The 16,806-nt window shown below is 47.4% G+C and overlaps 7 protein-coding genes across 7 annotated transcripts; 1 reads left to right on the top strand and 6 right to left on the bottom strand.

The window, feature by feature from the left end:
- Positions 1–686: 686 nt before the first annotated feature.
- Positions 687–2,184, bottom strand: PHO85 (negative regulator of the PHO system; the record flags this gene model as incomplete). Its single annotated transcript, XM_066098538.1, has 2 exons — positions 687–1,564; positions 2,124–2,184. The coding sequence occupies 2 exons, from the start codon at positions 2,182–2,184 to the stop codon at positions 687–689; spliced, it is 939 nt and encodes a 312-aa protein (XP_065951697.1).
- Positions 2,185–2,524: 340 nt separating this feature from the next.
- On the bottom strand, positions 2,525–4,574 carry IAQ61_009790 (uncharacterized protein; the record flags this gene model as incomplete). Its single annotated transcript, XM_003838534.2, has 2 exons — positions 2,525–4,001; positions 4,084–4,574. The coding sequence occupies 2 exons, from the start codon at positions 4,572–4,574 to the stop codon at positions 2,525–2,527; spliced, it is 1,968 nt and encodes a 655-aa protein (XP_003838582.1).
- A 411-nt stretch (positions 4,575–4,985) lies between these two features.
- Positions 4,986–5,453, bottom strand: IAQ61_009789 (uncharacterized protein; the record flags this gene model as incomplete). The annotated part of the gene is made up of 1 exon (XM_066098537.1): positions 4,986–5,453. The coding sequence occupies one exon, from the start codon at positions 5,451–5,453 to the stop codon at positions 4,986–4,988; it is 468 nt and encodes a 155-aa protein (XP_065951696.1).
- An 87-nt stretch (positions 5,454–5,540) lies between these two features.
- IAQ61_009788 (uncharacterized protein) lies at positions 5,541–8,076 on the top strand. The gene is given in 5 exon segments (XM_066098536.1): positions 5,541–5,730; positions 5,747–5,840; positions 5,970–7,357; positions 7,407–7,490; positions 7,547–8,076. 5 exon segments carry the CDS (start codon positions 5,564–5,566, stop codon positions 7,776–7,778), a joined length of 1,965 nt encoding a protein of 654 aa, XP_065951695.1. The 5' UTR covers positions 5,541–5,563; the 3' UTR covers positions 7,779–8,076.
- Positions 8,077–8,304: 228 nt separating this feature from the next.
- Positions 8,305–13,134, bottom strand: IAQ61_009787 (uncharacterized protein; the record flags this gene model as incomplete). The annotated part of the gene is made up of 3 exons (XM_003838536.2): positions 8,305–11,192; positions 11,309–12,875; positions 13,006–13,134. 3 exons carry the CDS (start codon positions 13,132–13,134, stop codon positions 8,305–8,307), a joined length of 4,584 nt encoding a protein of 1,527 aa, XP_003838584.2.
- Positions 13,135–13,296: 162 nt separating this feature from the next.
- Positions 13,297–13,683, bottom strand: IAQ61_009786 (uncharacterized protein; the record flags this gene model as incomplete). The annotated part of the gene is made up of 1 exon (XM_066098535.1): positions 13,297–13,683. One exon carries the CDS (start codon positions 13,681–13,683, stop codon positions 13,297–13,299), a length of 387 nt encoding a protein of 128 aa, XP_065951694.1.
- Positions 13,684–13,713: 30 nt separating this feature from the next.
- IAQ61_009785 (uncharacterized protein) lies at positions 13,714–14,144 on the bottom strand (the record flags this gene model as incomplete). The annotated part of the gene is made up of 4 exons (XM_066098534.1): positions 13,714–13,809; positions 13,860–13,880; positions 14,001–14,079; positions 14,131–14,144. The coding sequence occupies 4 exons, from the start codon at positions 14,142–14,144 to the stop codon at positions 13,714–13,716; spliced, it is 210 nt and encodes a 69-aa protein (XP_065951693.1).
- Positions 14,145–16,806: the final 2,662 nt, after the last annotated feature.

Raw genomic sequence — 16,806 nt, 5'->3', positions numbered from 1 at the left:
TTCCGACAAGAGAGGAGGGGCACCCCAACGCGAACGACGTTCGCTGACTTCGACGGCTTGGCAAACAGATGTGCGGGGAACCTTCCTACTCTGGATATTTGCGATTGTCTGGGGGGGGGGTTTGTTTTTGTTGGGGCTAGCACGGTTTGAGATGGGGTGGTGGGGACTGGGTGGTTGGGTATGGGGGATGGGGAGGGATGATGGGGAAGGGGGGTTTTTTTTTCTGGGGGAGGGGGTTTCATTGTGACTTGTTTGTTGTGATTCTTTTCTTTCTTTTCTTGGTGGTGAGATTGTGAACGGCTAGGTTGCACAGGTGCGAAAAGTGGCAAGATGTTTCATGTGGGCTAGGAAATGACGCAAAGCTGAATTAGATTCTACCAAGGATATCGACTAGATGAATGATGATTCAATAAACTCAATCCATGCTAGGCTCGCTCGCTTTTCTCGAATAGATAGAAAAAGACTCAAATGCCATATCTAGACCCTCTGTTGGAAACCCTAGAATATCTCATCCCCTGCCCTGCAACACTGTGATTCACCGTCGCTGCATCTGGATGTTTCAAAAAAGGCCTTGTCGTGTGTTGTGTGTGTGTGGTCATCTGCTCATTATTCTTTTCATTTAGTTATCGGTACCAGGGCTCGACTAGTCGTTGGCTGCAATACAAGCGCTAAAGAGCGTCCTAATACTAATAGGCGTTCTGTGGTACTTGATAGCCACCCATCTGTGCCTGTTGTGCCTGAGCCTGCGCCTGCGCCTGGAGCTGCGCAAGCTCTTGCTGTCGTTGGGGCAGGTCGTTGAACCAGGGATGCTGGAGAGCGTTCGCAGCTGATATGCGCATTTCTGGCCGAAGCTGCAACATACTGTTGAGCAAGTTGAGGCCTACCTGGTCGACTTGTGGGAGGATCAAGCGGAGATCCTGGGTAGAGTAGACGGGAAAGTTGTTCTTGTACTCTGGCAGCTGCGAGATACCAGGCCATGAGCGTTCTGATGGTGTGCCCATGAGCCTGAAGATCTTTTGTACCTGGTCCTCGTTTGTTGTGCCGGGAAAGAGGGGTCGTCCCGTGTACATCTCTGCCATGATGCAGCCGGCCGACCAAATGTCGATGCTGGTGTTGTAGGTCCTACTACCTAGGAGGACGTCTGGGGCACGATACCACAGGGTGACGACTTCATTCGAAAAGGTATTGACTGGAATGCCAAAAGCGCGTGCCAGACCGAAATCAGCCAGTTTCAGTTGACCACGGTTATTGATGAGCAGGTTCTGGGGCTTCAAATCTCGGTGGAGGACTCGTGCTTCGTGGCAGAATGCAGTACCCTTCATGAGCTGGTACATGAACGATTTGATCGTGGCAGGGTCCAGGGCGCCTCGGTCGCCACGAGAGTCCATGTACCGCTTCAGGTCCTTGTCCATGTATTCGAACACGAGCATGAGCTTGTTCTCGGTGTGTATGACATCATGCAGCAAGACGATGTTCTCGTGACGAAGTTCCTTCATAAGAGAGATCTCACGGATGGCAGTGGACGGCGTGCCCTCTTCCGAGTCGAGGTGGATTTCCTTCAGGGCTACCAGCTCTCCTGTCTGCCGATTGCGGCCTTTGAAAACCTGCCGAGTTTAGCATGCTATCATCGCAGGCGTGGTCTTGTCATGGCGAAGGGGGGACATACAGTGGCATAGGTGCCCTCTCCAAGCTTCTCCAGCTGCTGGAAGGAGCTGGGATGCCTGCGGTTGTCCATGGTCGGCACAATAGGCGCCGTGGAGCCGTCGGCGAGATTGCGCACGCTGATAGACGAGTCGGTGCGGTTGGGGATGGCGAGGGTGCCTGCGTGGACTGGCTTGAGGCGGCCCGGGGGCGCTCGCGAGGTGTACTTGGGGTCCCAGAGGATGGCTGACGCGGTGGTGAGCTGGCGGGCGATGCGTAGTGGGGAGGTAGTGCGCGATGTGTCGGGGGCGGTGGCCGAGGACGCCGTTTTGGAGATGGTGAAAGGGTGAGAGTAGTAGGTAGGGTGGGGAGCAAGGGTTGTCGGTGTCGTTGAAATATATGGGGGGGGGAGGGGGGCAGTTTCGATAGCAGCAGTGGGAACAGATCGTCGTCGGCGCCTGTCGATGCTGCTGAACGGTTACACGAGTCGATAGGAGTGGTCTTTGGTGGGGCAAAGGCCGAGGCCAAATCAATTCCATCCATCCACCACAAGCCCCTGCTGCCTCTTGCCTTTGCCCTCGCGCTACGTCTGCTCCTCCTGGCCAGTCATTCATCCATCCATCACTGACATCCGACATTGACATCTGACATTGACAGGTGCTCATCTACTCTAGAACACGGTACGTATTCCGAGAATTGAAAAAAAAAAAAGAAAGGAGGCGAGGCTTGCATATCTGTCGCGGTGTTACCTCATAGCCACTGCTTGTACCCATGAGAGCTGGAAAACATGGATATGATGCATCTTGGATTTTCTCCCTTCAACTTTTATAGAGCACACTGAGTACATGCTAACGTACTCTGCAGACTCACGATGTAAATCATCTCACCCAGACATCTTGTCCTGCACCCACTTAGGCACCACAGGCCTCTTCTCCCATCCATTCTTCCACGACTCCTTCCAACCCTCTGCACTAGCCGGTAGAGCGAAGACAGCAGTCACAAACCATGCAGTCTCGCCTGCCTTGATGTCCTTTTGTACAATAGGCAGCACTGTCCTTGCCTCCACCAAATTCGAATTCGCGTCTGACAGTATGACACTACCCGTACGATCCGTCTGATGTATATCCGCAATACCAACAGCTCCTGTGCGCGGTGATGCTGCAAATGCACTTGTTTCGTCTCCTTTCCCGCCTTCTGGAATCGATTCGTCAAGCGTGCGAAGGGTACCGTTCCACTCGGTAAGCAGACGACCGTCGGATTCGCGTGCACCATACACAGCCCATGCACCTTCTGCCGTTTTGACATCTCGTCCAGTCGTGATGCGATGCACACGCAGATGCCAGTTTGGTGTATCTTCTACTGGTGGGATCAGGTAGGTCAGAACTTCTACATCGTGCCATGGCTTCATACTAGACACCAACACCGGTACGCCATCGTGATTCTCAATCTCAGAGTCTCCATTAAGGGCCCGACGCATTTTCCATAGCTCGCCGCCGTCATCGGATAGCGCGAGCGAAGACTCGGGAACGAACTGCTCAAGTTCCTGATAACCAGTGGAAACCGAGTATGCAAAGGCGGCGCTGTAGGCAAACTTGCCATATTTGGCGTTGGAATTTTTGATCGCGTAGTGACATGATTGTCCGCTGGAAAGAAGGAATGTATGGCCACCACTACGGATGACGATTTGGCGTGGATGAGGTAGAGATCGCACGACTCGTTGATTGGCATATGGATGCGGCTCTTCCTTCGCACTCCAGAAGGGATGGCTCTCTGGCACAGCAAGCGCAGCAAAGGCGAGCATACACCAATATGGCGATTGCGGCGAGTTGTAATTTTCAGCCAAATAGTAATTGGGGTAGGAGTATCCCACTGTAAGCATACCGTTGGACTGGAAAATGTCCTTCTGGGTGGTCCACCAACGCAGGTTGCGTAGCCATATACCTTTGACAACTCCCCAGGACAGCGGTTCAGGGAGCTCGACATCTGCAAAGGCCACTGCACCCCAAAATGCCACCATGGCCCATCGGTAGGTCAACGACCTCCCAAATGTAATCGCTCGACCTTCTGGGTCGAAGTAATGCACAAAGTCTTGGGCGTACATCTGTGCGCGCTTGCGGTACTCTGCAGCTTGCTCAGGGTCGATGTCCGCCGCCAATTTCGAATACAGCAGTTGGAGATACTGTATCGCAAATGAACCTGAGTAGTAATCCATTTGACGGTATGAATCTGGGCCATCATTCGACCATCCATCGCCACGGTAGTACGAGTTCAGCTGCTTAATGTCCTTTTCAAGTTGCTGCTTCGACCAATGTGCACCATTCCTCTCGAGCCCAAGGTTGGCGAAGACGCGGAACCATAGCCTGCCAGAAACTTAATATCCTGTTCGGCCCCTCGTTCGCGAAAAAGTTGCACAAACGAGCAATTCAAGTGGGAAGATCGTACCAGTTGGTGTCGGGCATTCTCTTGTCATTCATACTGCCCAGCCAAGTCTCAACATTTTTCTTTTGTCTGTCAGTCAAGGGGTCCCAAAAGTTCTTATTTGCTACCGCAAGCGTGAAACCAATGGGACACGCTTCGACCATGCGCTGGTCTGTATCCTCCATGTAGCCCCAGAACTCTGGGCTCTCTGGATCTGTGCCAGAAATTAAGCCTTGTACAAACTTATCTGTTGCGTTGTACTTGCTGCCGCCGGCTAGTAGAGGTGCGAGACCCCATAGCGGGCGTGCAAAGCCTTCGACTTGGGCCCCAGTCTCATCGAATCTTGTACCAGTGCTTCCGACTTTGATCAGAGCATTTCCCGGCGAAAAGCCTGGAATAAGAGGGTCAAGGAGAGATGCTACAGCGGCAACAACGTCGTCTCGCGACTTGAGCGGATTCGTGGAGAAAGGATGGAGAGCAAAGGCCCGATTTGCGTTCGCTGTCGTGGCTGTCATCCTTCCAATGCCGATTTCCACTTAGGCAATATTTGCTTTCACAGATGATGATCTGTAATTCGAATGAGACGTCGCAACAACAATCAACGGGGTTTCCGTCCGATATCTCCGCTGTGTGAAGGTGGTATTGATTGGCGATCCAGTGACGCTCGTGGTAAGCTCAGCCGAGTGCCCAGCAAAGTCCAAGACGGGAGATTTAGTGCACATCGGCTCCGGGGTCGATGAAGCGAAAAGGCTTGATTCGGATGAGCTTTTACGGCGCAGTTGTGGTCAAAAGTCTTGGTCCTCCACTCTTCATCACTTCATATGTAGTGCGATGTCGGTCCTTTATATGTTGCTCCGCTTTTGAGGCGATTGGGCATGTGGGGAAGTGGGTGTATGGCGATCGTGAGATTTGCCACTAGGAAGTCGTCAAGTTTCAGACATTGTCTTTTGCCTGATATCAGGGATTCCACAATGGTACTCATCCAGCACCGCCAAAGACATCAAATAGCAGTTCGCATGTGAACCCAGTGACTCCACCACAATGATTTTCGACCCATCAAAGCAGTGGCTTGCCTGTGGGGCCTCCCTCGCGCTGACAGGCTCTTCCCCCCATACGCGGATAAATGCATAAACAACCGTAGCTTTGCATGCTGGGCGAGGATTCATTATCCCATTCTCGATACGGATAGGCTCGCCGTTTGCTCTCCAGCTGACACAATTGGTGGTGGCGGGGATGCCCCAGATGCAAGAAAGGCATGTTAACCAGCTAGTGCATAATGAGCCCGAAGCGGCACGCATTGTTTCGACTGGACGGAAGAAGTGAGCATGCTTGGCGATTCCAAGACGGATTGTCGACACTCCACTAATTACAACACCGGATGAGCGCCGTGCCATGGCCTCTGACCTCTTCTAGAAATCGAGGCGCAAGAACACCCTAGCTCCCCATTCGACGGAACAACGACAACTTGCTGATGTGACCAGTTAGCAACTCCAAAAATTGGAATATGGCTGGTCATTTCAAGGTCGCTGAGATGGCGGGTATTGGCGATGCATCAGTCTGGGGTCTGGTCTGGGGTAAGACGACTGGAGGCAAAGCCCGCGGCGTTGGTTACCCCGTCTTGACAGGGAGGCTAGGATCGTCAGATTACGCTCGGGCCGCTGCAATGTGCTGGTATATAGATATGTAGTACCTGCACGGGGGAACTTCAATCAATCTGCGGAGGCACCTTCAACTTTCAATCTGCAAGTCGGGATTTCGGTCAACGGAAGATTCCCGAGTTGGTTGGAAACTGTTATCAGCAGGTCTTGACACTCATTCAACTTTTTCGTCGTTGAACGGGCGAAAGGTTTGCGGTTGGTATGTCATGTATCAGCACTGATCTGTGTTGATCTATTTTAACGTTCGGCCAGATCTACAATCACTTCGCACAATACTTCGGTTCTCCACGCGGCCAGATCCCCCAGAAATCTGCAATCATGACGGGCCGTCCATCTTTGGGTGCGAGGTTCATCCAAGCCATCGTCAAGAACGACTCCATCAAGACCGATCCTCCTGAGATTTACGGATGGCGTGCGTTCGCCATGGCAGGCTCTGCCTGCTTCGGTGGTATGTTGTTCGGATTTGATATTGGTACCATTGGTGGTGTCCTCGAGCTGGTAGAGTTCCAGCACAAGTACGACATCTACGACCTCGACAAGGTCGGAAAGGCCAACTTGAACGCCAACATTGCCTCTACTCTCCAAGCTGGTTGCTTCGTCGGTTGCTTCATTGCCTCCTGGGGGGCTGAGAAGTGGGGTCGCAAGCTCGCTCTGCAAATGTCTGGTCTCGTCACTATCGTCGGCTGCATCATGCAGGCCGTTGCCTCTGGGTCCATCGAAGCCATGTATGTTGGTCGTCTGATCGCTGGTCTCGGTGTCGGTGGTGCCTCCATGGTTGTCCCTCTCTACATTTCCGAAAACTCGCCGCGTGGTATTCGTGGTGGTCTCACCGGTCTCTACCAACTCTTCATCGCCACTGGAACTGCTCTTGCTTTCTGGGTTAATTACGGATCTCTCATGCACCTCAGTGGCAGCGCCACAGTCTATATTGTTCCTCTTGCTCTTCAAGCTCTGCCTGCTGTCCTCCTCGTAGGCTGCATGGCCCTCAACAAGGAGTCACCCCGTTTCCTAGCCAAGCAAGACCGCTGGGAACAAGCCACAAGTGTCCTCGCACGTGTCCGTAACCTCCCCAGCTCCCACCCATACGTTCAGGAAGAGCTCAAGGATATCGCCGATCAACTCGAGCACGAGCGCATGCTCATTGCTGGTTCCAGCATCACGGATCTGCTCAAGGAGATGTTCACCATCCCTGGTAACCGCAAGCGTGCTCTCATCTCCATCGTACTCATGATCTGTCAACAGATGACCGGCACAAATGCCATCAACTACTATGCTCCTCAAATTTTCAAGGCACTCGGACTCCAGGGCAACTCGGTCAAGCTGTTCGCCACTGGAATTTACGGCATTGTAAAGATGGTCGGATGCTTCTGCTTCTTGATCTTCGCCGCTGACTCACTTGGTCGTCGTCGCTCGCTTCTCTGGACCTCGATTGCTCAGTTCCTTGCCATGTTCTACATTGGTCTCTACATGCGCATCGATCCCCCTGTTGCAAACGCTCCGGTGCCACCAGCTGGTTACTTTGCTCTCGTCTGTGTCTTCTTGTTCGCTCTCTTCTTCCAGTTCGGTTGGGGTCCTGTGTGCTGGATCTACGTCTCTGAGATCCCAGCTGCCCGTCTTCGTTCGCTCAACGTCGCTATCGCGTATGTATCTTCCGTGTCCTCGATTTACACTCGACTAATATCATTACAGTGCTAGCACTCAGTGGCTGTTCAACTTCGTGGTTGCTCGGGCTACACCAAACATGATGGCCACAGTGGGTGAAGGAGGTTACGGGTAAGAAGAAACCTTGAGAAATTGGCCCATGCCCCCAACTAACACCACTCTCACAGAACCTTCCTCATTTACGGCTCCTTCTGCTTCCTCATGTTCATCTTCGTCTGGTTCTTCGTTCCCGAGACAAAGGGTCTCTCACTCGAGAAGATGGACGACCTCTTCGGCATCACCGAGCTTGTCAAGAACATTGAAGCCGACCGCGAAGCCAACCACCGCGGAGACTCCACCGAGCTTGATATGGATGGCAAGAACGCAGTCCGCGAGGAGCGCAAGGAGCTTTCCAACTAAAGTGCCTCGACCGCTGTGTAGGAATCAGGTGGGGTTGCTGGAATTGATAGAGTGATACCTAGGTATTCATACCTTTTTGATCTATTCGTTTGTTCAAAGATTAGTATGGTGCTTTAATGAAGTTATGAGCTTCGTGCCGCTCTTTGCACTGTCCTTGGTCTATGGCTATACGCTTGTGCTGTGAACGCAATGTGCGAGCGCACATGCACTGCTAAGAGGGTGGGCACTTAAGAACCCCAAAACATGCGCCATTGTTATCAACTCACTGGAGATAGAGATGATTGCCCAACTGAACAACAAAGGGAAGGTATCTACACCAAGAGTTTTGTGGATCGAAATACACATGTGAAGACTAGGGCGCTTTTTGCAGCTTGGATATTTGTCGCATTAAGCAAGGAAACTTGCGATATCAGTATGCTAGACATTCATGATATGATGGATCGTAAGATCATTTCCAGTAGAGTTGAGCTACACTTTAACCTCGCGGCCACATTAGTCCTTCTCCATCCAATACTCTTCCCAGTAATTAGTCCTTATCCGTCCAATACTCTTCCCAGTACCGTTCCCATGCGCCCTCCAACTGTTTCAACCACGTCTTGAACGCCACTTCTTCCGTCCCAATCCTCATAATCCCATCCTTGATTCCTCTCCAGCCCTCCATGGGCGACTTGATATGCTTGTGGCTCTTTGGACAAATAACACGCCAGTCTGGCTCGATTTCGCCGCGCTCTTGTGATCTCCGCTTCGCGAAGCAAGACTCGCAGATGTCGAGATCGATGCAGTAAATGCAGAAGTAAACTGCCCGGTTAGACCAGCGATCTATACGGAATTTGCAAACGCTGCAACTGATATCTGTCCCTGAGAGGCCTTCGTCAATTTCATTGATGATTAGAGGGGGAGAATCTATTTCGATCGTAGAGGTTTTATGGGTACAGTTTGAAAGGTCTGGACTCTCAATGGTACATGTGGTCCCGTTGGTGGCATCTCCATTGGTATCACGAGTAGTTTGAGCATCGTCCTCAGTGTCGGTGCTATGTTGCAGTTTACTACTGTCAACCATGTCTTGTTCTTCGGTACTTGAAGCATGCGATTTATCTTCTTCCAAAATTTGGTCTTGTTCCAGTTCCTTGCGATGGACATCTTGATCAATAATATACAATTGTGCGGATAAAGAGATGCTGGCTTCTTTTTCGAAGCCAGATATATAACTCAGAACTTGAGCTAATCGACGTAATGCAGGTAGATCGTTTGCACCACTATCATCTTGTAGCTCCTCGATGCAATTCTTGAATGCAGCGTCTATGTATTCGAAATAATCGAGTGCAGGGCCAAGATGTCGCAGCATGTATCCAATCGTTGCCATCATGTGGGACTCTGAGGGTTTGTAATTGTCAGGCATCACTTCTGTCGGCTTATGGAGCACCTTAATTGCTTCATCTAGGGCGTTCTTCTTGGTCCGTGGGTCCTTCGAAAGTCTGAAATTCTCAAGTAGGATTTCAGTGAGCCGATGGCAGCCTGCCATAACTGCCCAGCTAGGCGTCTTGGGGTCGTCGACCAGTTCGCAAAGCATCGATTTGGATAATTCGAGGTCACCAAGCACGTGACGTGCGAATCCGGCGGCACTCAGCTGCAGATGGCTCTTTTTGACTGCTGGTCCAAGAGACAATGCCTCAAGTTCTTTTTGCGCAGTACTGTAGATTTTCAGCATTAACTGACCCTGATGTAAGCGTGCTGCTGCCTCTTGCAGTTCTTCGACATCGCCTGAGGCCATATACCAGCCAATCTCCCATTTCGTGGCAAGCTTCAGAAGCTCGATTATAATGGGTAATTGGTTGGTCTTCTTGAGCGCAGGGCATAGTTCAGTCAGTCCAAAGTACCCGGTGCGACCATCGACCTCACTGATATCTCTTATACTTCTCAGCACTAATTCCGACTTGCCCAAGAGTGCTGCGGCTTCCGCCGTGTTCCTGAAGTTGTCTGCTGATGCATAACGAAGTTCGTCATAGCTCTCGTTATCTTGCACCACGCTGCGGTAGAACTCGTTGGCTTCGTTGAATGTGTTCAATGACTGTTCCAGATATGTTCTTCCCATCTCTTCATACTCTTCATCTTGTCCAAGCATTAATAAGGCACGACCCTTGCTGGTCAGCAGTAAGGATCTTTGGAGCTGATCGACAGTCCCGTCGGCAAGCCCTTTGTCAAATTGTTTGATAGCCGGCCCGTACTTAAGCCTGTATATCATCGCCATACCGATTCCTCTATAGGATGACGAGGTCTTGACTATGTCCCAGAAACAGTCGGCCACGACTTCGAACGAGCGCTCCGTGATTTGCTTAAATTCCATGAAATCCACGAAGTATTCTGCTAGGCTGAGGTTTTGCTTTAACTCGGGAAGGTTTCTACCTTCCCATAAAGCAGAATGAGCGCTGATGAAAGAAGCGTCCGCATAGAACTGGCCATTTGCAGCAAACCAATTCGTAATATGGCCGCGCGAAAGACCAATGAATATACGTAATGGTTCCTGTTCGAGAGGCCGGAACCAGTCCAGAATTTCATAAGAGAGCTGGCTCGGAGACAAACGTCGGGCACGCTTGGCCCAAGCCGACAGCATGCCGAGTACATCAGACTGTGTGAAGTTGTTGCCACTCAAGATCGTACGCTCTATCCCTGCCACCTGCTCAAGTGGCTTAAGTGAGTCATTTTTATTCGTAAATATGCTGTGGATGCTTTCAAGTATAATTATGGCAAGCTCGTCACTTACGCTACCTTCATCGTCAGGCTGTATTTCGAGCAGATGATACAATCCCCATTCGGAAGCATACTGTACCAGCTTGAATGGCCTTGCTTTATTTTTCGGAAACGTGAGAATTGCAGAGCATATTTGGAATATAATAGCATGTGCTTCGGTAGCTGTGCATTGCAAGGCACTTGCATGGTCCCGAAATGCATGTCGAAAGTAGGCTTTCAGAGAGCGCTCTTGGAAGCTCAAGAAATCTTGGGCATCTTCCTCTATTCCCTCAGCGTCATTATCATCTTCACTCATTTCCTCGGAGCTATCATCATCTTCGCTTGATTCGTCTTGTTCATTCACTGATCGGTCCCCTGAAATGCGCAACAGCCTTGAGAGACGACCGTTGAGCTCTTCCTCAATACTGATAGCATGCTCTTTTGAAATGATTTCGGCAAGAAAATTGGCTTCTGCAATAGTGACTTTCGATTTTGTGTATGCTAGCCAAGCAAGCAAACTCCGCAGTAGCTCCCGGTCCTCTGGAGTCCGGTTCCTTTGGCATTCCTCGAGTAAGTTGTGGTATATGGCTTGGGTATTGTCTGCTAGCATTTCCAATTCCTTAGTAATGGGACCTTCACGTCCAAGCGTATTGAGTCTGCGCATAGTATGATCAATGTACAAAAACGCTAGGAAGCGGGTCAGTATCCGACACTCCAGGAGCATCAAGCTTGTGCGTTGATTGTGTTCGCAAACAATAAAATGGATTCTCAGGGACATATAGCTTATCGGAAATGGTACTTACAGTCTGCTTTCTGCGTCACCTTGCGAACGATGATCTTCCGTAGTGCGACTCTCAGTTTCCTGAGCCGTGTAAGACTCCTCGTCTTTGACCATGCAAATCGACGCATATCGAGCGAAATTTTGTGACGGGTCAGATCAACACATTTTGCACCCAGTGTGGAATAGTCTAGCTTCTTGTCTGTGCCGCACGTGAAGATGATTTGAACTCGATGGCGCTGACTTTTGATCATGCCCAAGATGTTCATGAGTGACGGAGCATCCTCTTCATTTGCTTGATCGATGCCATCTAGTATCAGTATGAGTCGCCGATCCGACTCTTTTTTGTATCTTGACTCAATTAGATGGTGCCATTCATTTTCAATTGTCTCAAGATACCGTACGGGTCCCATTTGCCGCACGGCTATTAGCATCTCCTTGCAATAACGCGCATCTCTTTGGGCGACTTGAATGGAACAGCATTTAAGCATATTTCTGACTGAGCGCATCTCGGGATACTCCTCGTCAAACGAGAACCAGGCAACGCATATGTCAGGATCGTGGGAGTACTTCTCTTCCAGATATCGAAGCATCCGAAATGAAAATGTGGTTTTTCCCATTCCTGGTGCCGCGTTGACCCATAGAAGGCTTTCCTCACCGTTGACAATGCTTTCTACAGCTGGCTCGGCTTCTATCCAGTCGAATAGTCGGTCGACAAAGGATAGTTTGACACCTTTCAGTCTCTCGGCGACGCCGCCCTCAGCACCATTTCTGAGATAGTCTGACCTGAGACGCTCAAAGTTGACTGGCTTACTCGCTCCAGATTTCATGTTTCGTTGCTTTTCTTCCATATCCTTTGTCTGTATTCTGTCCAGCTTCTTATCCAAGTTGCGGAGCAACTCATTGCCCACAGTCGTGTTTTTATGTGAGGTATGAATCATCTCTTCGGTTCGCATAGCTATCATGAGAGTTTGCGTGCTGGTCTCCAGGGTCTGTTTTGTCATGTTCGTATTCAGGCCGAATTCAGTCTGCAAAGCTTTGACATCTCGGTGTGTCGATTTCGCATCATCACTGATTTCTATAGTCGTACGCAAGGTTTGCATAATTATTGCAGACTCAAGTTCTTGGAGATCCGTGTTGAGTTTCCCGTATGCAGCCTTCAGGTCAGGGTCATTACCGTCGACTAGAGCTCTTGCCCATTTAGAGATTCTGCCTTTGGCACAATATGCGCGTGCTATGGCAGAAAGCTGCAAGAGTGACGAGAATACGTTAATGAGGAACGACTGGAAACTTTGGGGTTGTATCTTGTTTTCTAGCAATGACAAGCGTTGCAAGAATGATTGCATCATGCTGAAAAAGCCTTCAATCATATCATAGTCTTCCGATACGTATTTGGACGAGGTCATGACGAGCGTGAAGGCTGTCAGAATGGCTGAACTGGGAGGAAAGGCAAAACTCGCGGCGTCTCCTATGTGCTTTGCGACCCCTTCGATGATGTCGGCATTTCCAGATATCATGGTACGGAATCTGTCGAGCTTTCCTTTATTATGGCGAAATGCTTTGAAGGTCTCCAATTGGCGTTGTTGCTCCAGCTAGCAAATGAATCAGCGAGCGGCAACAAGGAGCTGATAACTCAGAGGTAGGATCTTCTCGGGCTTTGAATATAATAGCGGTATATCTCGCTTATTTGCCTTGAGTTTTCATTGCGGTGTATATACCGACCTTGATGGATGTAGTACTTCGCTGCGTTCTCAAATGAGCGCGCAAATCGACGTCCGTTGTTTTCCTATAGTTGTCTAACGCAGCCTCCCATAGTACTGCCACATCGCTTTGCGGCGGCACCAGCGCCATCTCAGAGATTCAATTAGCAATGCTTTCCCACCTAAACGCTTGCAGAGCAATACTATGGTATGGTGGCAATTATAAGGATTAAGGAGGTTGGCAAGGCAGTGTGTCAAGAGAAAAGGCACTCTTAATCAGAAGAAGTCGCATAAGAAGGACTGCGGTAAATGCCTACGTGGAGGCAGCCGTTGCTGTTCCGGTTAAGCTATGCAGCTTATGCATGTCGGCAGGATTCGTCAGCTGGAGTCTGGAGGGCGACGAGGCATTGTACTGGACGCCGCCACCGTGAGACAACATATTGCTGACCACCACCACAAGATGACTTGTAGTGCATGGATCGCGATTCGCGACGTAAGTGGTTAGTGCTGTCAAGGGGATATTGTAGTGTTGCACCACCAGCAAATCCGCCTGCCTGATCTTGAAGAAGTGGGAAATCACATTTACCAGAGAGGAGAACTCCAAAACCAACATCTTTTGGACGAGAAGGGTCAAGGTGCCGAGATCCGCGTGTGCTGGACTGCGAATTAGTTCACCTGACCGGGCCAGATGGGTGGACATTGTAGGCTAATAAATGAAGCTTGACACGAATTAGGAACCGCTGTGATATCTTCCTAACCTTGCGGGATCTAAGTTGAGTGCCAGTGATGAGCATTCAAGTAGTTCTGAGATGAGCGTTGAGCAGTCCTGAGTTCATTCAGTACTCTGCAAACCTCACCTACAAAAGCATCAAATACCTTGCGAAATTCGCTCGCAGACTAACAGAACCCCAGCAACAGGGTCTAAGCAGGTCAAGATCCTGCAGACCGATCTTTATAATCGCTCTTTTAAATGTTCTCTTTTATGTATCCCCATCCCTGTATTATTTCTTTCCCAACTCCAAAATAGCCTTGTTCTAGGGATTGGGGCAGAGGACTAAGCTGCTCTTTCTCTTGGGAGCTCAAAGAACTCTTTGCTCTGTCAAAAGTAACGTAAGCACTAGGCAAAAAGTAGAAGAACTTGGCTCACCTAATGAAAGGCATCATCAATCCTAGTTCGCGTGATGCTATACCGGTAGTTACGAAGAAAAAAAAATCTTGCAGTTTGTAGTGTTTAGTCTAATTTAGCAGCAATTTGCTTGCGATCGTTAACAGACCTAGTATGAAGCCACTAAAGTCAACTATTGGAATGTTTTTATGCATTTGATGAAGGTAATGAATCTACCATCGTCGGGGTAGAAAAAGCGAATGGTAAGGGTGTGGGTGTGACGAAAGCGCGGTGGCAAGTTATCTCAAAATCCAACGCTCCGCTTAGCTTCGCACTAAAGGCTAGCGTCAAACCAAGAACTCCTAAGCCAATAAGATCCTGCTTATATAATCATGTATAAAGCGTTAGTAGAGCGTCTAAGGAAAAATAGGACACGTTTTAGTAGTACTCTAATTTTACAAACCTTACTCTTTATATATTTTTATTAATATTATTAACTATAGTACTACTATTATTACTAAAAGTTTTTATTTTAAAGTAGGTAAGATTCTAAATCTAATAGTATAAATTTTATCTAACACACGTAAAGCAGGCGTAGTAAACTATAGCACCTATACGTGTAATTTAAAGTCCTAAGTCTAAAAGTTTTATAGCTATTAATAACTTACCTACTGTAACAATAAGGCAGAATTGCCTGCCTATTATTCTATGCTAAGTTAGGCCTAATAAAGGCCTAACTTACTTATGTATATAGAGAACAGCTCGCCTATAGTTAGGATAGGCATGTTCTTCTTATCCTTTTGTACAAGACCTATAGGTATAGGAATCTTATCCTTTTCTATACAGACGCGCACTCCTATATACCTTTAAGTTATATAGGATACCTTTTAGATACCCTACCTACCTAAGTTATTATATTATAAGAAGAATATTATCCTAGCTAGTAATAGTATTTAAGAATATCGCACTTATTGTTATTTTAAGCTACTAATTTAGTTCTAGTAGCTACCTAACCCTGTAACTCTATAGTTAGAATAGCTATTAGAACTTCTAATAACTAAAGCCTATAGGCTTAGACTTCTAGACCTATAGGTAGTGCTAGATTACCTTTAGAAAAATCGCGTTAGATTGCGTTAAGGTAGAGACCTAGAGACTACTAAAAGCCTAGAGGAATCAGAGGCAAAGCTAATATCCTCCTATAACTAAACCCCCCTAAGAAAAAAAAAAGAAAAGATTTATTATTCTTATTAACTATAAAATATTAGACAAAGGTAAAAAAAGGGTATCTAGTTTAGCCACTTTTAAAAGCCTATTTACTAATAGAAAGAAATTAGATAAGGAAGACTTAATTAATAACGCCCTCCTTAAAGGACCTGCTTCCTATCTATCCCTTAAGGTACCTTATACTCCTAGGAAATCTTAAAGTAACACCTCCCTTAAAGATAAATATATATTAACCCTATCTAAAAAGGAGAGGTTAGAGGAACAAGTTAAGCAACTTACTAATTAGTTATATAATACCTACCTCTATAAGGAGATATAGGGTACTACCTAACCTAGCTAGTCTTTAGCTTTTATATTAAACTCTATAGTATATGCTATAAAAGCTAAGAGATAATCTAAAAAGACGCTAAATATCTCTATACTTAGTAATAGTACTAACCCTACTTTTAGATAATAGCAAGCATCTATTTAGGATAGGCTAGAGATTAACGCTAATTACTACCCCTCTTCTAGAGCTTAGATAGCGTTAGTCTAGGGACACTACTTAGGACTAGCAAGAGAATACTTAGAGCTATATTACCTATCTAATTCCCTAAGTCTTTAATTCTAAAAAGCTAAGGAAATAATTACCCTCCTTTAAACTTACTTTATTACTAGAAATAAGATAGCTAAGAGTTAGACTATATTTAACTGCCTATATATAACTAATATAGAGACGTTCCCTGCTTTTAAGTTATAATTCTAGAGTCTTGCTATTAGAGGAGAAGTACCCTAATTAGAGTAGTATTACTACCTCTAGATAAAGATTACACCTTCCCTAAGGATACTAAACCTTACTTTCTAATAGAATTAGCACAATAATTTTAAGACTATAGTAGATTATCTTACTACTCTTAATATAGAACGCCGCCTATACCCTACCTTATCTACTTCTACCTAGACTACTCTATTATCTAGAAAAGGACTAACCCCCTTTTAATACTCTAGAAACTAGTCCTATTTAGACGCTAATTAGAAACCCTATAATAGACCTTTAATAGCTAAACCTTATATGCCCTACTTATAATAATAAGGCACTATCCCTTAAAATAATTAACCCCTATCTGCTACGCTAGCTACTCCTAGCACTACTATAATAGGAACCCTAGTAACTTACTATAATTATAGAAAGCCTAGGCACTTCTCTAGTAACTACCCTAAACCCCCTAGGATTTAGGCTATAGATATAGAATAGGTTACTAAGAATTCTAAGGAAGAAGATACTGCTAAATTAACTAATTTAGATAGCTATTAGACAGGAAATAACAACGCCTAGGAGGATCCTCCTTCCTAGGCCTAACTTAATATAACCTATTAAACCTTTCCTTAACTAAATTATTTATTAGTTCCTATTTACTTATATATATAACCCTATACCTTAATAGATCTAGTGTTTGCCTAAACGCTTTAGTAAATACTAGGGCCTAAGGTTACTTATTTCTTAATTTAAAAATT

The sequence above is a fragment of the Plenodomus lingam genome (assembly GCF_022343315.1).
Source record: "Plenodomus lingam strain CAN1 chromosome Unknown contig_6, whole genome shotgun sequence".
NCBI classification, from domain to species: Eukaryota; Fungi; Ascomycota; class Dothideomycetes; order Pleosporales; family Leptosphaeriaceae; genus Plenodomus; species Plenodomus lingam.
Note: the sequence above shows the minus strand (reverse complement) of the source record. Positions and strands in the feature narration are given on the sequence as shown.